Genomic DNA, 24,236 nt, shown 5'->3' with positions numbered 1-24,236 from the left:
GCTCTCACTGAGTCGCTGGCATCACAGCTGCTAGATAATTACGCATTCGACCAAATGTCTTGAAGGGTTGTATGCACCTCGTTTCCGGCTGCGCGCGGATCACAGCAGCTCTGCCATCCCTCTCGGCCCACACAGGCAGAGAATTGGATGGGCTGGGTTGTGTAACTGAAGCCCCTTTCATAACGCAATTCATCAACATCATAACCCTGCATGGTATTCATGCCTTCTCCTCCCACACAGGAACAGTCACCCACTCTCCTCACCCCGTCTCGAGATGGCTGTAGATGCTTCCCACGCATGCTTTCTCTCTCCAGTGCGCACATACTGTAAATGCTTAGGCTCTCCTGTACAGAGTGTTAAAAATACTTCCCCTTTTAATGGCTTTTTCCTCTCCTCTATCTAGTTTTGAAAGCCTGGTGTATCTGTCTGAACTGCAAGTATGGCTGTCTTTTCATGAACTCCTATCGATCCTCCCATTTCCTCATTTCAGAAGGCTTTGAAGGCATTGTAACTATTGTCGAACAGTGCGTTATGGAAGTCCGGTGTCCTTGGAATGTGATTGCGATATTGCCGAAGTGTAGAACTCCCCTCCACTGACCATCTGGACATGATTTTAGCAAGCCTGTGTCTCTGCACTGGCCTCTCACCCGGCTGCATGTTTTGCTGGATGAGTCGTCTGCCCAAGATTCAACTTTGGATTCTTAATGAGGAGTCAGTATGACACTCCAGGGGGCTGACTCACACATATTTTAGGTGATACATCCTCCAGTCCTGCTAACACAGACCAAAATCACACCGTAAAAGTTGCTGGATGAGCAAAAGGTGAATCTTGCAGGGAGCTGAGATAAACTGCAAAGACAAAAGTCCTGAGCGAGTGAAGGAAAAGGTAATATGAGGATAGCATTAGTGGGCCATAACTCAGGATTGTCTCAGAAATTTCCTTTCAGGTAGTTATAGTAAGTTCTATAAAAGAACAGCTATTGAGATCCTTCCCGCATACTGTTGTGGTTGCTTGAATAATTGCTTTGAATATATGTGTGCCAGTTCCTTTAAATCAGAAGACTTTATTGTGGTATCCTTACTTCAATCTATTTTCAGACTTGTTCTCATCTGCTCTGTGCCAGATGATAAAGCCAGTTGGAGTAGTAAAATTTGCTTCCATCACTAATGAGTTGGGATAGCTGGAACAAGGGTAGTGGAAAATCAACTCAGCAACCTCTCCTCTGCAAGAGTAGTGGTATTTGTGCACACTTTCCCAAATTCCCCTATGGCAGTAAAGTTCCTCTTGAGACAACCAAGCAAGGTGTAAGCAAAATTTAGGTGCATGACGGCACAGTAAATACAAATAAGGTGCAAAATAAAGTTTGTGAGATTGACCACGATTGTTTTAGCGGAAGGAATTTGTCACTATAACCTCTATAACCACTGAATTGAAACAATTAGCAGCCTGTTGAATTATTCAGTGTCTGTCCTACAAGGGACAAAAAAATTGTGCCACTTGGACTCAGGGAAATGAGATCTGGCTTGTGTACCTCCCCAGCATCATGGCTGTGATGTCACGAGGGAGTAGACAAAAGGTGGAACCCAATCTCTGGAACATGCCGCCCAGTGTGCCCAGGTGCACCTCAGTGAGCTACATGATCTAGTAACACTGTCTGCCTCCAAAGAGTCCATTAGCTTAAGTATGCAAACTGCAGTCACATACACATCACCTAATTATTTCATTGAGTCATTTACATTACTGAAGTTCCAGATCTTTGTGCTTGAATCAACCGATCACACCATAAGTGGCTTTGGACTGCAAAACCATCCCTTTAAAAAGGGGGGAGCGGTAAATGGACAAGCTTGACTGAATTACACTAGTTGTTTATTGCTATAACCCTGTAACTTTGGCAGGAGTTAAACAGCCAGGCAGCTGATAATCACAGTGTTAAAGAATATTTCATGAACATACTTTGGCAAAAAAAAAAACTTTTCCAGGTCTGCTTATATTTTATTCTTTATTTAGTTGTTCATTTATATATTTGTTTGCGGTCTTGCAGTGTCCTGCGGTGAACTTCGGGGAGATTAGCCATTTCCACTGCATAATGGCTTTAAATGTGATAGCACTTTAAAAAGACAGGGAGTCTCCCTTCAAGTGAAAAGGATATCCAGCTGGCTTAGAATGTGACATAATGCTTCTCCAAATCCTTTTAGGACTGCTGCACCGTGCAGCATTCATTGACAAACAGAAGACTGCTGTTAATCCTCTCACTGGAATCTGACAGCAGAACTGTAAAATGCATAATCCTTGCGTTAGATTAAGTGGTGTATTTTTATTCATGAGCAAGCGTCCTCATAAAAGTTTTTATGTTCTTTATTATACCGGTATTGTGCATCCAGCATGGAGGCCTTGCTGTGGCCCCAGGCTAAGAACCTCCTACACTTTGTATGGTGAAATGGGGTTGGAAGATGAGTGGGACAACAGACAGCAACATACTGATCTCAGCCATACAAGGACCACAATAACCTTTGAGCATAAACAAGTTTCATAACCAATCTAGCTAGCATGGGGTGGTTAAAAAATATGTCTCAAGCTATGTGTGTAGAACAGTACATACTGTAGATTCACTCTGTAAAAGTGGCTGAGATCACAGGGACTTCATGTCATATAAGATTCTTGGAACCTCTTTTGGTTTATGCAATACGACTTAGTCATTCTATTACGAATTCTGATGGATTTGCTGTGAATGGAGGTACTGCTCTTATCCTCTTCACAGTGTGTGTCCCACACATGCGTGCTCAAGCACATCCATTTGCCTCTTAAAAATGTTATTACTACTTAAATTACTACTTAAATTTATCAACACGTGAGGGTGGTAAAGAAACATGCATGAATGAGAAAGTTCTTTGGAGAAAATTGATCAATATATTGTCAATATGTTGGATCTGTGCAGTAGGTCTTAAAGTGACATTGCCTATAATACCTGCTGCAGTCTATGACGTTATTCAAACAACAAAAGAAAAATCTACGTCCGTTATAGTAGTATCAGGGGTATCTTAAAAATACATCGTGGTCCTTTTATAGAAGTCTTTCTGTGTCATTGCATTCTAAAAGCCTTACTAATTTACAGAATTGGGCAGAAAGATTGTTATGCATGTTGCTATAGGAAACATTGCCTGACAAAGTTGCTGCTTTAGTACAACAGCAACTGGGGAGGTCAACTCATAGTTTGTCTTGGTTTGTGAACACATACTTTCCTGTGTCAGGCAAGGAAGAATTATGAAAACAAAATGAACCAAAAGTTAATGTTTCAAGTGCTATAAATACCAGTGTTTTTTCTGCCCTGCTATTTTTAGTGCTCACATCGCCTTCCAGACACCAGCGTCACACATTTTCCTCACTCATACTCAGGCTGTGCTGTCTGTTGCAATCAGAACGAGCCTAAGATTAAGCTATACATTGCACAGAGAGATTGTTCAGTACCTTCCCTTTACAAACACGTTCATGTTCTATTTATTGCTTTGAGTACATACTGTACCTTAAGGCTGTATTTCGGTCTGCTCCCACCTTTGTCTTTAAGCGTTCACAGTGTTAAGGTTTTTAAAAGCATATAAAAACCCAAAACTCTTAAGGAAGAAAATGCTTAGAGCTTGCCCTTTAAACACCCACACACACTACGTCGAATGTCATTTGCATTCCTTGGGCTATTTTTATATGTTTGTGTCTCTTTAGGAAATGAGTGGGCAAGGTTGTTAATGATGACTCATGAGCAGAGGGAGGTGGTAGCTCCTCTGCATCAGTTCATTGAAAACTCTTGACACACTTGCTAGGCGAGAAGTACACAGCTGTGCAGCTGCCTCGATATCAAACTGAAAGAAATAAAACAAGAAAGTAAGCTTTAATTGAGCAACAGAGTCACATGATGAACTGTCATACTGTTTTGTTTAGACAGCTGAATATTTTTTGCCAGCTTTTTTTAGGCATCAGCTTTTAAAATCTTAAGGAAGTTATGTTACATATGTAGCATTTTCTTTAATACATGTAGAACAATAATCCTTGTCTAAAAACAATGTTTAAACGTTATTTTATTTATTCTTTCTTATAGATACTGAAACAGAGGACATTAAACAGAAGAGGAACAAGCCTGGATGAAACAAAAATGGACTGTTGAAATGAGTGATGGAAAGATAATGGCCTGATTGTCAAAGAGGGACATCATTTACATTTTAAAGTGGAGCAACACTTGAACTATGGAAGTGGAAGGACCTTTTATTTAGGAGTCACTTAACTCACCTGGCATGACAGCTTGCATGAATGAAATCTAGCAAACATCTTAAGAAACCCCATTGAAGTACTAAGAAAAATGGAGACACATGAACCTGCTATTGGCCAAAAATGCACCAAGGAGCAACGGGAAAAGAACCCCTTACAAAGAAAATGGGTCTCTGAGCCCTCTGCTGGAACGAAAAGAAGTACCTTCGGAGATCCAGATGTTATAAGACACATGCATCGTGAACAAAGTCTTACAAGTGGGACAAGCCTTGCTAGTTCCACTCAAAAGTTTAGCTCTGGAAAGCTGATGTCATCTGCAGTGACACACTCATCACAAGATAGCCAGTTTCAACAGGCCTTCCCTCGGCCTTACTCCTACCAGTTGCCACATTCATACCCGCAGGAGCCTTTCCTTGGTGGTACAAAGCCACAACCTGCATTAGAGGCCCATGCCTGGTCTTTCTCTGGTCAAATGCAATCTCTGCCACCAGATGATATGTTTCCTGTGCACTCCCGCTCTCATGGAGTATTTCCCCGTCAGAAGTCTACAGCTGGTTTTGGCCAGTTTTCCCAATCTGGACCCGAGCAGCCAGATGAAAGTCATAAGAAGGAACAAAAACCCAAGAAGCCAGGAAAGTACATATGTCACTACTGCGGCAGGGCATGTGCTAAACCCAGTGTGCTTAAAAAACACATACGGTCCCACACAGGGGAGCGTCCTTATCCCTGTGTTCCATGTGGTTTCTCATTCAAAACCAAGAGCAATTTGTATAAACATAGAAAATCTCATGCTCATGCTATCAAAGCAGGTCTTGTTCCATTCTCCGAGTTAGCAACTCGAACAGACTGTGATCAAGCATCTTCAGTTGGGGAAGCAGAGGCACACTCTGATGGTGAACAAAGCACTGACACTGATGAAGAAACTGCAGAAGGTGCAATGTTCCCAGAAAAACGCAGCCCACAGATATCATTTGAGTCTGACAAGAGCCCAATGGAAAGGGGACCAGCATATGCAGATCCAGCAGAGGAAATATCTGTGGCATCTATGAAAGTGCCTATCTTAATTGTTCCAAAACAAGGGGTACCATCACCTGTCACAGAGTGTCCCCAGTTTACAGACATTAAAGGTTCAGTTATTGGTGGACAGATGGGCCGAGGAGATGAGTCTCACACAGTCAAACAGAGACTTGCCTTAAGACTCACCGAGAAAAAGGACCAGGATTCAGAGCAGTCTCAAAATCTCTTGAGCCCCCACAGCAAAGGTAGCACTGATTCTGGTTACTTTTCCCGCTCAGAGAGTGCCGAACAGCAAATCAGTCCACCCAACACCAATGCAAAGACATATGAAGAGATAATGTTTGGAAGAACGTGGTACCACAGAACCAACTCCAGATCTAGACAATCAGTCACAGTTGGGATGGTAGCTTTTGCTAGTCAAGACACTAATGTCAACAAGTCTAGTGCCATGCAGGAGTTGGCCATGGGAAAGATATCAGAGGGTCATGTATTTTATCAAAGTGATTGTGCAGAATCACAATTAATTGCTGGATGTGACCCAAAGCATTATCATGCTGGCTCTTGCCCTAGCACAGGTCTTCTGGAAGCACCCTCTGATTCAGGGCCACTTATTAGAAGCAACTCAATGCCAACACCTTCTCCAACCAACCTCAATGTCCCACCAAGTCTAAGAGGGAGTCACTCCTTTGATGAGATGATGACCCAAGATGGTGCCATTTATGGAGGAGCTGCGGGTCTAAAACGGTTAAGGAGGCAGGCTGCCTTTGAACACTCGGCCCAAGAAGGTCATGGAGAATCAGAGAACTACGGGAAAAACACAGGTCTGAACTCAAGTTTGAAAATGGGAGAGAGGGGGCCTTTGATGCCAGAATTGAAAGGCTCTGGGTCAGAGATGGCTTGCCCAGAAGTACGCACAGCATACGCTTCATATGGTACAAAGGTGGGAATTACAGAGTTTACCACAAGAAAAAGACGCATGAAAAAGAGTGTGGGTGAAGAAGAAGATTGCCTTGGACAAGATGATAGCAGTCGAAGCGGCTCTACTGAAATGACAGGGGATTATGACATAAGACAAGGAAGTCAAGATTCTGCCAAGGCTGCTCCTTCTAGTAAGGGTTCCATGTTTAGAGCACACAGCCCATCAGACAGTTTTGACAGAGGCTCATGTATGACTCCAGAGGACATTGTACTTGTTCAAGATTCAGACACGAAGACTGCTGGTAATGTAATATCTGTCATTCAACATACCAATTCACTGAGCAGGCCAAACTCATTTGAGAAGACTGAATCAATTGAACATCTATTTTATCAGCCAGATAAGCATGCTGGACACCTTTATGAGCAATCAGACTCAGAAAACATTGATGATGTGCAGAGCCCTGATTCTCATCATAGATCAGAAAGCATGGAACATCAGCAGCAGGGTGACAATGAACATGGATCTTTCTCTTCTAACCCACTGTATCATATGCCCCACAAACTTGTACGACAACCCAACATTCAAGTGCCTGAAATACGAGTTACAGAAGAGCCTGACAAACCAGAAAAAGAACCTGAAGTACCAGTGAAAGAACCAGAGAAACATGTTGAGGAATTTCAGTGGCCACAAAGGAGTGAAACATTGTCCCAGCTTCCTGCAGAGAAGCTGCCCCCAAAGAAGAAACGGCTGCGTCTTGCAGATATGGAGCACTCTTCTGGGGAGTCGAGCTTTGAGTCTACTTGTACTAGCCTTTCAAGAAGCCCTAGTCAAGAAAGTAACTTATCACATAGCTCAAGTTTTTCAATGTCATTTGACAGAGAGGAAAGCATCAAATCTGTATCCCCAACTAAACAAGATGACTTTGCTAAACAGTCAGAGTTCTTAACTGTTCCAGGCAGTGGCCATTCTCTGTCTATACCAGGCCATCATCAAAGAGAGATGCGACGCTCATCATCAGAGCAGGCCCCCTGTGCGCTACCCACTGAAATACCTGACATACGTAGTAAGTCGTTTGATTATGGAAGTCTTTCAACCGGTTCAAGACAAGGAGAAGTTTATGCAAGTGCTTCAGCTATGAAGGAGCGTAGACGAGGTTACCTTGTTAGACAGGCATCTCTTAGTGTCTATCCTGAAGTAGTGGTTCAAGAGCCAATCTTAGAGTTAAATATCAAACAAGAGCATTCTGACCATGTTTCTCAAACAGCTTTAACTGGTACATCCTATTGTGTAACTAGTGACTTGGCAAGACCCAGAAGAGGTACACAGTCAGTTCTTGGATCACATCACTTGCTGCAGCAAAGCATCAGTGAGGACAGTCTATCTGAGGATCATTTCCACAATGCTCCCCGTTTGCCTGCACAACTTTCATCAGATAGTGAGCATTCATTGCATGAGCACATGACCCAGGATTTAATTCAGCACTCTTCACTTCAGAGCAACCTGCCATCCTCACCTTTCCTGCCATTTCAACCAATGCTCTGGCATCCTGAACCAACACAAAGAAACAAGCAGCACCTGGCATTCCAGGCACAACAATTACAGAAACTACATATCAAACAGCCAAATCTACAGCCCATGCTACAGAAATCATACCAACCTCCTCATCAAATTCAGGTGCAAATAGACTCAAAAACCAATGGGGCAAGTCACAACTATCCATATCCTTCAAGAGCCTCCCCACAGCAACTTGGAGTCTTGTCATCTAAAGTGCTGACTACAAGCTTCATACAACAAGTTCAGCCTATCTTTGCTACTCAAAATGTAGGTTCACAACCATCACACCCAGGAATGCTGGTACCAGTCAGAATCCAGACAAATGTGCCATCTTATGGTAGTGTTATGTATACAAGTGTTTCACAAATCTTTGTCACTAATTCTCAGAGCACAACTTCTATCAGAGTTTTATGCACAGACAATGTGTCGACTGATTCACTAACAGGCACTGCAAAGCACCAAGTAGGCATCAATTTATCCAAAATATTAGGACATTCAGAGGGGTCCTTAAATATTCCAATATGGAAAGTACCTGAATATTTACCTGGGAGCCTTAATACAGGAATTCCTTTGTCTTTGACATCAGGAACTATCTCTACTACAGATGCTTCCTCTAGTATTGGGGGGAGTAAGAGAATGTTGTCACCAGCCAGCAGTCTTGAGCTTTTTATTGAAACCAAACAACAGAAACGGGTCAAGGAAGAAAAGATGTATGGCCAGATAGTAAAAGAGCTTAGTGCAGTTGAGCTAAGCAATTCCAGTGCACCGAAAGATAAGTCCCCCAAACCTGAATTTTCAAACAGAGATGACTCCATAGATGAACAAGAGAGGATGTCCTCATCTCCACCCACTGATTTCTTGTCATCTAAATTCCTTGGGTACCCATCTGCACCTCGTTTACCTGATGTGCCACCAAAAGACAACTTCATTCCACCATTGCAAATTATTACAAACGTGGCTAGCAGAGCAGACTCCCCAGAAGAGCTTGATGTAGATGAGTCTACCCCAGAGGCAAGCACAAGCCCACAATCAGTAATCTCCTCAAGTGATACTCAAGAAGAATCTAAGCAGAACATGGGTAACAAGTTCCCAGTAAACATGCTGGTGCAGCTAGCTGCCAATCAGGGTGGTGGAGTTGTTGGTAGCACTCTCCTGCTCACTGACCTGTCAGATGTCCATCAGTTTTTTCAATTCCCAAGTCTTCGCACACCAACCAGTGTCAGCTGGTGCTTCCTAAATTATACCAAGCCAAATTACGCACACACGACTCCCCTAACCTCTGTGTATGGTTCTTGGTGCGTCAGCTCTTACAACCCAAACCCACTCAACCTCAGCACCAAGGCCACCTTGGCACTTCTTCGGTCAAAACAGAGGAAGAACACAGAAATGTATACAATGGCTGCTATGTATCAACATGGCTCTGGAAAACTTGTTTCGTCCCTCCGGTGGAAACAGAAGTTTGAGCAGGTAGTCCTGACTCCTCCTAAAAATACACACAAATTAAAAAAAGAGATTTCATTGAAAAGAAAAACATATACACATAATATAAATTTAATTCCTTTGGTTTTTGTGAATAAATATTCATTTCAGAACATTGTAGATTTTTTAATAGTAATTTATATAGACAGATAATAGAGATACACATTGTTTAAAAAATTCTGGTTAAATTTACCACTTGAAAATTTGTTAGCAAAATTTGCACGAGTTGAAACACAAGTTGCCTTTGCTCATTTTTGCACAGACCAACTTATGTTGCTTTTGTTTTATGCTTACAGTTTTAGGGTTCATTATTCAATCTCTTCTCTATTTACATTTCCAGTTGAAGCCAGAGATCATACAGTTGGATGTTGGCAAGTTTGGGAAGAAAATGAAGGGAATCAGCTTAAGAGACAGGGGGAAAGAAGACCACGGAGAGAAAGAAGCTTCTTCAAAGCAGGCTGAACCCACTCGCATAAAAATCTTTGAAGGAGGGTATGTGAAGATGTGTGTTTATTTTCCAACACATAACTTAGTATTCTTTATACAAGATGGGACTTCCCCATTTCTAAAATGCAATTAAAAATATACTGCTGCTAGTATTAGAGCTGAGGAATCAAACTATCTATCAACATATAATTTCATTTATGGTGCCTAAATCTGTTGAACACAAGTACCTGGAATGTATACTACTACATGGTATGGTATCACTTTGGGTCCTCCATATAATATTATCCTGGGCAGGGAAAAAAATTAAATTGATACAGCTGTCAAAATGTTTTTGTTTCAAACATATAAAAGAATCATGCCTTCAAAATATATAATGTGAGCTTTTTGATGAACATGATATCATTCGACATCAGCATTAACCAATATAATTCATATCTTCCAATAATGTTAATAACCCTTGCCTTGTTTTTATTTCAGGTACAAATCCAATGAAGACTATGTTTATGTGCGTGGCCGAGGCCGGGGAAAGTACATCTGTGAGGAGTGTGGGATCCGCTGTAAAAAGCCAAGCATGCTGAAGAAACACATTCGCACACACACAGATGTCAGGCCATATGTCTGCAAGTTCTGCAACTTTGCTTTTAAAACAAAAGGTGGGTTTTCTCATACATTTCCAATAACCAATACATGCAAATGCACACATAAAATTAAAAACAACATTCTATAATTTGACGAAAACAATGATTTTTGTTCTTTTTGTGGACTTAAATAAAACATTTGTTTGTACCACACTGAACAACAGAAGATCTCTAAATTGTAGGTCAGACATCATTTTGGGCATGCCAATGCAAGTAACTTTTAAACAATTTAAAATCTGTTTTCAGGAAACCTTACAAAACACATGAAGTCAAAAGCTCACATGAAAAAGTGCTTAGAACTTGGAGTGTCAGTGACATCGGTGGATGAGACGGAAGCAGAAGAACCAGGTACTGTATGATTCAGATTCTGGATACATTTTATTTAGAGGAGCCAATATTTGCAATATATGTTGGCATCTGGAAGTAATACCAGTACAGGAAAATTAGCCTAATTAAAAACAGAAACCTTCTACTGCCATTGTTAAATAAAATATTCCTAAATAAAAAATAATATTTTGCCCCATTGTGATTGCATGTTCTAACAAAGGGAAACAAAGAACCCTAGCGACCTTTCTAGGCCAACTGATATTTAGGAATAAAATAAACACAATTTGCTACTAAAACACTTCAAACAATGTTGATTTAACCTGTTAAAGTCAGTTGATAAAATGTGTTATTGTACTTTTTTTCCAGACACCATTGAGGAGGTCCAAAGAGCATCAGAAAAGATTGGCATGTCAGAAATAATGGCAGAGCACCAATTCTCTGATGCTGATGACTCAGAGGGTGCTGAAGAGGATGGTGATGAAGTTGATGAAGATGAGGATGATGATGACGAGTATGATGGTGATTCAACGCCGAAGACACGGTCCCGAAGCACAAGCCCACAGCCATGTGTCATCCCCTCGCTCTCCATCACTGCAGTTGCTGCTTCACAAGAATCCACACCAGAGCCTCTGACCTCTGTCTCCAAACAGCCTCTTTTCACTTATTACACTAGTCTGCCCAGTATTCAGATCACCCAACTCATGGCACCCAGTGAGAAAGCTAAAGAGGCCCAGATGGCTGAATACCAGAAGCTCCTTCAAGGGGCTCTGGGTGAGGATCACAAAAACAGACTGGATGTGCCTAGCTCTATGGATGAAGACCTGGCTCTCTCTCCAGAACACAGCTCATCCTCCTTTGACTTCTCCTGCTCCCGTCTGTCTTCACCCAGCTGTGACTCCTCCCCTCTGCGAGAAAACTCATCTTCCTCTAGGCGATATCTGTCCCCTCGAAGGGACCTCTCCCCACGTGGCCGTTTGTCACCAAGGCGAGAAGCGTCTCCCCTTAGGCATATCTCCCCCAGGCGTGATGTTTATAAAAGGGATCTGTCACCGAGGAGGGACCTTTCTCCAAGAAGACATCTCTCTCCCATCTCCCAGACAGGACGGCCGATATCCCCAGGAAGGGATCTCTCAGGCAGACTTTCTCCCAGAAGTCGTAGGGGCATAATCAGACCTGTGTCCCCCAGGAGGGGTCTCCATTATCAAAGCAGTCCATGGGCGCACAACCCCAGCCCACATGCAGAGATGATATCATTAAGCCAAAAGACCAAGAGCCATGCAGATCTGGAGGTGGTAAGTTATATTTGCCTCGTAAAACTTTATATCTCCAGTCATTATTAACTTTTCTAAAACAAATTCAAATAATATAGCTGTAAATAGTTCACTAGCTAGGCAACTGTATTGAGTCCATCTCAAAATTACACAGCCTGCATACTTTACATGCGTGCCAGGTTTGGTGAGTTAAAGGATAAAAAGTCATTGTTGTTCAAAGTGAAGAGTAATAATAACGATATGCCAGAGGAAAGGCAATAGCCAGCATACAGTATGTTGGATCCTTAATAAAGTATACAAAGCTCAAGTATACAAGTCTGGACAAGTAAATTGCAGTGGTAATCAGTTAATGTCTGTAAATTGCCATCATACAACAGAATGGAGCATTTCTATTTATATTGTATAGTTGATTAAGAACTCCCAGGAGAAAGTGGAAAACTGCAGTGCCTATACAGTGTATGCAGTATAGTAATTCATTTCAGTGCTACCTGGCTTCTTACCATAGATCTAGGGGTATAATAAGATAAATGAGCAAGGTCTATTATGTAAGCTTGGCCCTTTTTACTGGCAACTGTTTTTTTGTTTGTTTTTTTTCATTGCGGTCTTGTTAAATTTTCCAACCTTTCCAAGAGGTCCAGTTTAAATAACTGTGAAACAAGCCCCAGATAAGCAGAATAACAGACAAGTATTTCAAGAATTATTTGCTAATCTTATCACTTAAGGTGTATTTAGCTTCACAAGGATTTATTTAAACACTGCCTTTATGATTTTCCAGGAATATTTTGTAATGTAAATGAACCGTATCTTCCAACTGTTTAGGACCAGCGAAAGACATCACATCTTCAAGGGGAGGCTCGCAACGCAGATGTCTCCAGTGTCCACCAGGGATTATTTAGCCACCTTCCCCTGCACTCCCAGCAACAGATCCGCACTCCGTTCTCCATGATACCCATTGGCGGCATCCAGATGGTCCATTCTGTGCCCACTTCTGTCACTGGTCATGTCCACCCCACACGCCTTCCCCTGCAGAAGAGCACTTCGGAGGAATCCAGCACCAGCGAGGTGTCCTTCCACCTTTCCGAGGGTAGAGGGCCCACCAGCAGAGGCCCAGAAGACTCACCCCAATCCCACGAAAAATCCATGTCCCCCAAGGCTGCATCACCTTCCTCACAAAAGTCACGAGAGGACAGCACCGACATGTCCGACAAGGAGAGCAAGCAGGAAGAGTGCATCCAAACATGCACTAAGGCGATTGCCTCGCTGTGCATTGCCTCCGAAGAAAATCCAGAAAAATCGGCAGTTCCAATTGATCCTTACCATCAGCACACATTATCTCATTCACCCGCAGTTCAACAAGACTGTGTGCCGAGAGCGCAGCACTATTGCAGCTCAGAGATCAGTCACCTGCTACACTCCAGAGCAGAGAGCAGTGTGTCAGCCACATCAAAGACTCCCACAGCAAGCCATCCTACTCTCTACAACACAGAGACAGCAGAGCGAGCGTCTGGCCAACAGGGCCGTGGAGAGAGGCTAGCGACCATAAAGAAAGGCAAAGATTTAAAAGACGCTATTAACAACAGGTGAACAAGGTCGAAGAGAGAGTGGTAAATTACGCTCACACATTTTATATTTACACATGTACATCCATGTACACACAGAAAATCAGTCTCGAAAAACAAGTGAACTGATTCAGTGGTTTTAATGTACATGTATAGCATGCCTTTTATAACACGGTTTGCTATCTCAACTATAATTACTTTCTTATTTAAAGTTTCAAAGAATATACATATATATAAATATATATGTTAACTTATATATGAGCCTGACCAAAATTGCTTATGGACTTTGTCTGGTACTTTTAAAAAATGTACAGATGTGTGTGCCTTTTCTTTACTTTTTGCTTATATTCTTATAAGCATTAAACAGGAAGACATGTAAATATATATCGAGTTTTGTGTATCCCGCTTTGTAATAAATGCAATTTACCTTCTTTTTGGACACTTTCGGTCTGAATGATGTGAAGTATCAATACATGTAAGGTTGCACTAAAACATATTTTTATATGTGTGAAATTAAATGGCTTTTGTGTACAGCAGCGATTCTATAATACTATTTATTGTATCATGTTTCATAAATTGTACATTTTTCTTAATGTTGTGGATGCCTTTTCTATGTAAAGCATGGGTTTTGCTACTGCATAATTAGAGCAAAAAATTATGTACATGTAATATGGCTTTATATATTTAGAAGTATGTGTGCATATACTTCTTAGTAAACTCGCTTTATTTAGAATTCTATATAATTTAAGTAAATGTTTATATACCAGTATACAGAAAAATGATATATCTGCACATGTTTTAGATTGATACCCACATACAGTATGGTAGTTGGTTCTAAGTGCTTGTACCCTTCTCTTTCCTATTGGCTGGTAGGCTACACTAGTTGTGATTTCACCGTTCACATTTTAAATGTAGAACTGTTAAGCATTAAGTGAATCAACTTTCGCACTTCTGCATTTCCTCCACCACTTATTGAGGTAGATGTGAAAGGTATTTTGATCTTCTGTGAATTATGTTGCTTGAAGTACTTGACTTGTTGATGATTAGTATGGGGAACATTCCAACAGATGTAAATATCGGATACCTATGGTTCTGTATACGCTCATAGCCATATATATTGACACATTGAAGGAGTTCGTCAAGGGCCACGTCATCAGTCCATAAACACTTTTATAACTGTACATACAAAAACTCCAATACTGAGAACTCCTAAAATGCACCTTATGTTTCCTAAACCTTCCTAACGAATCCCAAATTATATCACTTTTGAACGGGGATTGGAAATACAGATTTTTTTTTTTGGAATATGTTTTGAGTTGAAGCAACCTAACTGAACTGGAGTATGGAGCCAGTGCACTTGTGTGTATATCTGTATTTTGTATTGTGTGTATATGATCTATGTAATTGACTCTTTTGACATTTTTGTCGGTAGTACCTACTATCCACTTAACTGTATTAACATGTCTTTCAAACCTAAGGTATCAAAAGCACAAATCATTGTATTGAAACAAACAAAAAGAATAAAAGACAAACATAATTAAAAAATAATAAAAATGAAAAGGGTAACTTTGTGATTTTCAGTGGAAAAACAATATGTACAATATCAGTTTTGACGAATCACAGCACAGGTGAAAAAAATACAGATTGCTGTTTTCAAATAAATACAACTATGGTAACTTTGCATGTCCGTGGTGTCTTAATGCTTCTCTACTTTTCTAGGAAACTGGCACAAAATACGAATGCTTAAATTCTCTTTCAACTTCTGTAAAAAGAGGGGTGAAGAATTTGAAAAGGATCAGATACACAATCAGATTGAATCTGTCAGTACACAAAGACATCTTGCATTGCTAATTTTAGTAGTTCTGCCTGACTGTACATGAAAACTGTATCACCACAATGTTAATACACGTTGACACAAATAGGTTGATGTGATATCTTTTGTGCATCTACCAATTAGATCAACCCATCAATCTTCTTGCTTTCATTTATTTTTTTAAGTCTTATCAGTCTTTTAAAATTATTTTTAAGCTAAACAGTAAGAAAAGTAGCTGTAAACTTCTAATAATCATTGATGTGATCATTTGCATACTCAAAATCACATTTTTAAAAGACTAAATTTATTTCTAGTTTTAAAGGAAGGCTGATCTTGGACCTAAAATATTTTCCTACCAATCTACTCTCACAACTTTTGGTCCCTAAAAAATTCATCATCATCTTATACAACATTAGATCTAGCTCAAATAGCCACACATTTTGTGCAAAACTTGTACATTTCACATCAGCAAACATGGATGCTGAGTCTCTCTGATTAGAAATACATTGTTGTTTCAGAAGCAGAGCTACAGATGTTGGGTGTGCTCCTGAAAAATCTTCATGTCTGGCAAACAGTTATTAAGAGCGTTTGTCAGTAGATTAACCTTATACCACATCATCCAAAAACTGATCAAGTGCACATATTATGGGGGGGGGGTTATATGTCAATAGCACAGTACTGAAATAGTATTATCATTAATGGCACGCAGGTTTTCATTTGTTTACCATTCTTGAATATTCCTTGAAAATAAGATGTCATCCGCTCATCATTAACTATGTGGTGTCATATGATGTATCCATTACTGTTTAACTTAAGAATGGAATTGCACTTCCTGAACAATGTGATGAACTCTGAGTGTTTTAAGAAATGTAACATGGCCTCCTCCCTATTAATGAATCGTTTCCCACAGGTCCCTATATAGAATGATTGCACAATACAGTCTTATGCAACTAAATATTTTTTCAGTGCAAGCAGAAACTCGATTGCTGTCATAAAAATGAGTGTAGCAAAATTCTATACAAGTGCACAGATACCACTGGCAGCCTTGTTCAAACTGATACCGATTAGAATTAACTGCTACACACGAGCTACAATAAATGTTTATGATCTATTTAACCAGAATGACATATTTTCCTCTGCTGTTTTATATCTAACCTGCTTCTATACAGATTGAATGTGGAGAAAATAATTGATAATTAGTATGTTAAGTCTGTACATAGGTTGGGGGACCAACCCAAAGTGCTGCCCCCTTCCATGGGAACATATGTTTGGAACAGTTAACATTTTTCCTTTTTTTTAACTAAGGCAGTCTCTTGCCAAGAAGAGAAGAAAACCACAGCCCACATTTTCCATGTGTAGTCAATGTTTCTACACAGCTTTATGGGCGCCTGTCCTGCTGGAGGTGACCGGATGTCATCTCTGATAGACCCCGAGAATAAAAAGATCACGCCTGAAGAGAATTCTATAGAAACTTACTGACAGGTCTCAAGCTAAATTTAGTGCATTTTCAAACTTCTCACATTGGCAGTATGTCATAGCCACATGTTGTAGTGTTACAGTGCCTGTAAAACAAAGTCTGTCTCCTGGTCTTTTCTTTAAGACATACTGCCATCTGTTGGTTTAGGACTGAAATGTGTGTTTTTTTTTAAATTCATGTTTTAAAAATTCATAGCTTGTGCAATTTTAATGTTTGTCAGATCTACTCATTTTTTACTGATACTTTTATTTAGAAAGGATGCTTAAAATGATTAAAAATAAAAACATTTATAATGTTAACATTTTTTATTTCAAATAAATTCAGTTTATTTGAATGCTGTATTCATTAAAGAAAAAAAAAACGAAAACAAATTGTATCACAGTTTCCGCAAACATTTTAAGCAAAAATAAGAAATATTTTTGAGAACAAAATCAGCATATTAGAAAGATTTCTGAAGGACCATGTGACACTGAAGACTGGAGTAATAATGCTGAAAATACAGCTATGCATTACAGAAATAAACTACATTTTAAAACAGTTTATATTTATATTTCACAATATTACACTTTTTACAGTATTTTTGATCAAATTAATGCAGTCTTGATAAGCATAACAGACTTAATTCTCTCTCAACAAGCACTGTAAATGACACAGATATCCTTCTAACTTGGTACATAACAAAATACAAATTAAAATTATTTAAAAGATGAAAAAAATAATTATTTAAAAGATAAAACGGTCAAAACTATTTGTTATTTGTTAATTATTATTATTATTATTATTATTTTTAATCAATATCATTACCTAGCTAAATACTGGCCTGAACTATAAATCAAGGTATCAGGTATGAAATATGCCAGTGGTCAAGTGCAGACAGGCAACTTGTGTCTATGTTTGCTTTCAGTGGTCATTAAGGCACTGTACCTGTAAATAAGACATATAGTAAGCACTAAAGGTTTCATTAGGTGATGTGGTTCACCATACTGACCACACTTGGCTGGGCCTCTCTGTATATTGAAAGGGCCAACATATATGGCTTGGTTGGAAATTCTGGGTCATAATAAGAACCAGATGTAAAGGAGACAGCGACGGTCTCAAAGTCAGACTTATAGCACTGTTTACGGTCTGTTCCCTCCAGCATTCTCTTGGGCTGAAGGGTTTTGTAAAACTTTCCAAAATCAATTTACAGGCAAAGATATTTTCTCTCTCTATCTCTCTTATCATGGAAGTACTTCCTCAGAGATTTTCTTGCTAATTGCTTCTTTGCTGACATGTATCATGTTCAGCTGATGGAATGTTACTGTCATATAGTGCAAGATGATTTTATAGCCTTTTCGCTTGTAAGTCACTGAATTTCTGTACTGTCAGCTCTATTAACCATGGCAGATGTTAAAAACAGGGTGGGGTGAAAGACAAATTTATTGGAACATTTCCATTACCATTCCAGTGGGAAACGTTTCTTCAGATTATTGAAATGTTCTTTACACTAAGAAACAAAAATGGTTCTTTTAAGAACCATTAACAGAAAGGTTCATCGGGCCACCCAAAATGGTTATTCTATTGCATTGCTTCAAACCCTGATTGGTTTGTAATTTCAACACAATGTAGACTTCCCATTATGTTAATATCTTTGCTACATAGTCCAACGGCATTCTGAATGGTGAATGAAGTGTGGCACATCAGACGGACGGATGAACCAGAGGAAAGCTGCTTTCTAGTCAGAGGAGTTTAAACTGCGATCACTGCTGCCACCTTTAAAACGGATTCATTTGGAAACACTTGGGGAAAGAACAACATCAGTTTTGCTTTGGTGGCTTGTGGAAAAGCTGTAGGCATGCAGGTACATACAGAGAGGTTACTAAGGAGACAGAGCAGGATTCCGGCCAAGCACAGGAGAACCATTAATGCAGAACTCTAAATCATTCCACCGATGGCCTCAAAGGCCTCATGTTTTCGCAGGGCAGGAGCCAGGAGAGGATGTTTAGCTGTGCCCAATCTTCTCCTGGAGGTTTATCTTTGATCGTATCTTGTACATTATGGACATACGATTCCACACCGAGCGGAATAGAGACGTGTAATGTACAGTGGTAGGGAGGAAGTACTCAGGCAGGCAGGCAGACAAGCAGGCGGGCAGTAGAATAGTAGGGATAGATGCGAGCCCAGCAAGACCTGCATGGCATATGGTGAAAAATCTGTTCCTCGCTGTTATTAAGTGGCTCTCAGGCTGCCTTCAGCCAAGGCATACCCAATAAGCCCTGGCAGACACAGAGCACTGTTCTTGCAGAGCTGACGCATTTTGATCCAGTTGGGCACTGTAGGGCTGCCCACCCTCTGATAGTCCATTATAATTAGAACACTTTGTCGTCATCTTGCTGTACACCGATGGTCTCATAAATTGCAAACTGCCAATTGCACTTTTTTAGCACAGTGTAAAAATATTTAGCATGCTGTTTACAGTAAACTGTATATACACAGTACTATGCAAAGCAATATTAGATGTTCTTTTTCAACTATTGTAATAATTATGTGAGGTTTTTGTATGAACAGGAGTCTATTATTGTGTGTGTGTGTGTGTGTGTGTGTGTGTGTGTGTGTGTGTGTGTAAATCTAGAGAGGTAAGTCATTAGACAAAATTTGCATTTTTAACCACTACTTCCGATGTTTCCCCTCAGAGAAATTGGCCAATAACTCTTAAAGACTTTTGCCTGAGCCCAATTATCTAAATATAGCCTCAAAACCTTTTCGGTATTTCAAGTTGCAGTTGACCAACGTGTGTTTTTCTGGTTGAGTAATTACTGTGATTCAGCTCAAAAATAACATCATTATCTTCTGCCTAACCTTTAATTAGTTTTGTTGTCTTATCTAATTCGTATGCTCCATAAGTGGTTTTATGGATTTATCGGAACAATTAAAATGCAGATGTATAGATTGTCACATTTGACAAATTAAAGCATCCATGAACTCGTTAGCAGCATTAGTGGATGATGCAGAGGGATGCATACAGGTGCTTTTTTTCATTTCACTATAAATTAGAATTATGAAATGTAATTTTGTAATACACTAAAAATATGTTTTTACAATTTTGAAACAGAAAGTCTTAATAGTATTTTCTTGTAAAACTTACCTCAATAATCTTTGTTCCATTTACGATTTTGAAAAATATAATTTTTATGCATTCACCCCCCCCCCCAAAAAAAAACAAAAATTGTTATAATTTATGAATATCATATCATTATAGACATGTAGGCCTTAATTTTTAACTGTGGAAACCAAATAGAGATGTTTAGCAGAATGTTTAAGGTTTTTCATACAATGAAAGTGTAAGGTGACCAGGGGCTGTAAAGTTTCTTAAATGATATTCTGTTCCTCATAGGATCTTTTCATATGCCCAGTTCTTATGGACTACTGTTATTTATTTATTTTGCCATTCTTAATGCTTCATAGCCTCTGATTATCATTTACTTCCATTGTACAAAAGTGTAAATAAAATCTCTTTTTGCGGTCAGTGAAAGAAAGTCAAATAGTTGAGAACTTCTAAAGATAAATGTCAAACAAATGATTGGCTTCAAGGCTGTAGTGAACGTACATTGGGTTTGAAAAGTTCAAGAAGTTCTTGGTGTAAAGCAAACAAAATCGGTACCTGACAAGCTCTCATGCTACCTGGGATCAAAATGATGGCTGACACCCTCTCAAAAGCAACATCCTATAAATGTCACCACCTCTCCATTAGTGCTGTCTGGAACAGTCACCCAACAGGCCCACGTGGAACAGCATTCACTCTGTAATCAAAGGTAAAATGTGTGGTTTTCAGTAAGAAAGTGTCTCAGATTGAAAAATAAAAAAATGACACCAATCTTATTTTATTCTATGCATCCGGCTCCCAGCTTCCCGGTTTCCAGCTGGGATAATCGGCAATAAATCACATTTAATTTCCCTGAGAATGTATGTCCAAGCCCAGCGCTAGAACATGAGACAGGATGTGGTAGACCTGTGTTAACAGCACTTTCAGTAAGACTACCATGTGCTCGTACATTATGTTTCACTTTGGAAAGAAGAAAGCATTAGCACTGTCCTGTGACAAACTGATGTATTTTTGCATTTATTTACAGTAGGCCTACATTGTTTCTGACAAAACATTAAAAAAAAAACGTAACTTATGATTCTTTAAAAACCTTTGTAATTAATCAGAAATTCAAAACTGCAATCCAAAAATCCATCACAAAGAATCTAATCCCAGGAAATTACAACAGATTTAGGCTGTATTTGTAATGTAAAATTGATTCTTTTACAAGAGTAGCACAGTTATTGTAAAGCATAATGCACAGTTAGCCAGTCATCATCAGAGATTTTTACTTAAACTACATTGTTGTACACAAATTAATAAAGACTGTGTCTTTAAATCAGTAATTAAAGAACACTAATGCCTAAAATAAATATAACATTATAACATGTGTGCAATATGCTGTAAGACAGAAAGTTAATGAAGATCTAAATAATTATATGGGTCATGACAGCAAGAGATGGGACTGCATGTTCTATTACATAACATAACCATAAGCTGAGGCAGGGGCGGAGCCAGACGATGTAAACATTCGGGGCTTAGCCCAAACCTAGGGGGGTCCGGGGGAGATTTTTTTCCCATTTACGTCAGCTAAATGCACTATTTTTCAGGCTGTTTGAGATAATAGAATGCCTAAAAATCTATACACTATATGGGAAAATGATGAATGTTACTCAGTAAAATAAAAAATCACCCAGTAGAGCCTATAACCTATTTTGTTTTTAATTGTTCTCCAGCTATAGTGAATCCAAAACACCAAAAATGTTAAGGATGACTCATTTTCATCCAAGTATAATTATAAACACAGGGCTCTATACACTTATATTTTTGAAGGAGCACTTACACAGCACTTACAAATTGCATAAATAATCTTATGCGGCTAATGTATCAAATATAAAATTTGGAATACAGAAATATGAAATGATGAAAAAAATTAGAATGGTACTTTGCCACTAGGTGGCGGCAAGCCACTGCCTTAATGAGTGAGTCAGTCAGTCATTTAATCAATCGATTCGTTCGAAACAGATGATTCATTCAGAAAAAAAGTAAAAAACTGTTTTTATGAACGGGTCAGTGAATCATTTACTCACGCAAATTTATTCAGTAAACATCGCTGTGTGTTGCTGCAGAGCACAACAACATGCTTTGTTTGGAACCATTTCCTTAGCGAAATATGTCTTTTTTTATTATCTTGTTTATTGAATTGTTGCCCTGACACGAAAAGTCTGCCACAGACCATGCTAACCCAACATTATAACCGCTCTGTGTGTGTGTGTGTGTGTGTGTGTCCTAAAGACTGTGCTGCGCAACCGTTAACTATTAGATGTTCAAAATGTAACGTTAAATCAGACACAATTTAAAACCGAATAAGAAATATAATACTATGATTAAAAGTTACAGATACCTGAAGCTGTTGTATCTTGGCGTTCAAGTGTTGGCTGGGGGTGTTTTACTTCCTTTTTTTTTGAAGAATTTTGAAATATCCATTTTATTTTTCAAATAAATTGATCTAGTAAAATACTACACGCCAACAAACCGCCTGGCTCCAAAAGATCTAATTTCATTGGCTGGATCGTACAGACGCTCATCGATGGTTGGCCAGTTTACATGTCAGTCAGAAGCACTAGACTCAGTGGGCGGTTTTTGTCGGGTGTGAATGACAACGCGTAAATTGACAGACACTGTAGACGTGAGAGTCGAGAGATTTTTATTTATTTGTTTATTTAAATTCTAATATAAATTACTTTATTGGGCATGGAAACTCATTGATGGCATAGTAATAAAAACATTCGGGGCTTTACTGAAAACATGCGGGGCTCCAGCCCCCTTAGCCCACCCCTAACGCCGCCCCTGAGCTGAGGTAGTTACCACAGTAAATGTACATATTTACCTACATGGTTTATGCCCACTGCAGTTTAAATTCATGTGGGCATTAACCAAACCTGTTTTTATGTAATATTGGGCTTTCCAAATAGTTTAGGTAAAACACTGAAGCTCTGACTCTTCAATGCTGCTTTTCGCGGGAATCTCTCATCTTACTTCTTTAAACGGAAAAACGCGAGAAAACCTTTTTGATCCATTGTGCTGATCAACAGGTGAAACATGTTTGTCGAGTCAGGAAATTACTTCACAATTTACTCATTTTCGCTTGATTAAGATACCTATCTTTACAAATGAGCCTACTAACAAGCTTGTAGTTTGAACGCTTCATCTAAACCCCACATCTGAACACTGGGTGGAGTCATAGAGACCTTTTTTCTGTTAAACCCACTGATCTATAATAGAGAATTATATTATATATAGATCAGTGGTTAAACCTGATCAATCGCTCATTGTAGGAAGTGATGTCACGTTCACTGTCCATGCCTAATGTCTGAAATCATTTTTAATAATTATTTTTAAGCAGTATCTGTACGCCAATACAAAAAATGATTTATGAAACTCAAATGAACTCATTTCAATACACCAATAAAACAATTAAAAATATATCATTTCATTTGTGTGTGTGTTGATGTTAAAGTTAATATGTAGCATAACTGTACATGTCATAACACATGATTTACGACTCTTATTAATCTTACAAGAATAAAGTATTTAAGGGGAATTAAGAGACTGGTAGAAACAAGCAATTGTTGATCATTGATTACTGATGCATACCTCAGCAGGTATTGTGGTCAAATCCTGCAAAAAAAAAAAAAAAGAGAGGCTTAAAGGGGGAAGTGCAGCTGAGGGTCGGTGAAAGTCCAGGGGAGTGTGTAAAACACTGCACCTGTGCATATAAAGGTACTGGTTTTCAGGAGCAAAAGTATTTTAAGAGATAGTCTAGCTTAATCATTGTCTCATTGTCAATAATATTTTACTTTTAATGCATTTGCTGGCTCCAGGATGGATAATCATGAACAGATTGTTTCAGGCTTGCTTGGCAAGCTAACAATAATTCTGTTGAAAAGTTTATTTCTCCTCGTATAGAGGTCAGTTATTGATTTACTGATTGATTTAGTCAGCGATTCTGCATGCCATTTGACACTTCGAGCAGTTAGCCAAAGTCTTACTGTTTTATTAGTTTAATAAACACTTATTCAGCACGTGTACATTTCTGCAAAAGATACAACTATTTTTCTTTTATCAAATAAAAACAAAGTGTTAATATATTGTGATTTGAAATGCGATAGAGCAACAAAGACTGGCACAAAGAATTAAAAAAAAATTCCTCGCACAGTCATCCTCTGCCAAAGATCAAGCATGTAATATTGTCTTGAATAAAAGAACAACACTTAGATTCTCATTAAAGTATCAGTTGAACTTGCATATATAGTAGTGTGGCACAGTTCAATTTCAGAAGCATGAGCATTTTTTCAGAAGGTCTGTCAAGCTGTTCATTATGTCTCTCCCACAGCTGCAGGAAGAAGCCGTTTGGAG

At 39.1% G+C, this 24,236-nt stretch overlaps 1 protein-coding gene across 2 annotated transcripts in view; it reads left to right on the top strand.

Moving 5' to 3' along the window:
* The window catches only part of LOC306880002 (transcription factor HIVEP2-like), a 78,340-nt gene extending 63,200 nt beyond the window's left edge, over positions 1 to 15,140 (top strand). For both annotated transcript variants that reach the window (XM_079433260.1, XM_079433261.1), the window contains 6 exons: positions 4,089 to 9,212; positions 9,565 to 9,716; positions 10,149 to 10,324; positions 10,556 to 10,657; positions 11,003 to 11,928; positions 12,727 to 15,140. In XM_079433260.1, the coding sequence (XP_079289386.1) occupies positions 4,347 to 9,212; positions 9,565 to 9,716; positions 10,149 to 10,324; positions 10,556 to 10,657; positions 11,003 to 11,928; positions 12,727 to 13,491 (6,987 nt within the window). In that variant the 5' untranslated portion in view covers positions 4,089 to 4,346 and the 3' untranslated portion in view covers positions 13,492 to 15,140. The remainder of the gene's footprint in view (positions 1 to 4,088; positions 9,213 to 9,564; positions 9,717 to 10,148; positions 10,325 to 10,555; positions 10,658 to 11,002; positions 11,929 to 12,726) is intronic.
* The last annotated feature ends 9,096 nt before the right edge of the window (positions 15,141 to 24,236 follow it).

Source organism: Barbus barbus (assembly GCF_936440315.1).
Source record: "Barbus barbus genome assembly, chromosome: 14".
Lineage (NCBI taxonomy): Eukaryota > Metazoa > Chordata > Actinopteri > Cypriniformes > Cyprinidae > Barbus > Barbus barbus.
The sequence above is the reverse complement of the archived record's forward strand: the minus strand, read 5'-3'. Positions and strand labels throughout refer to the sequence as shown.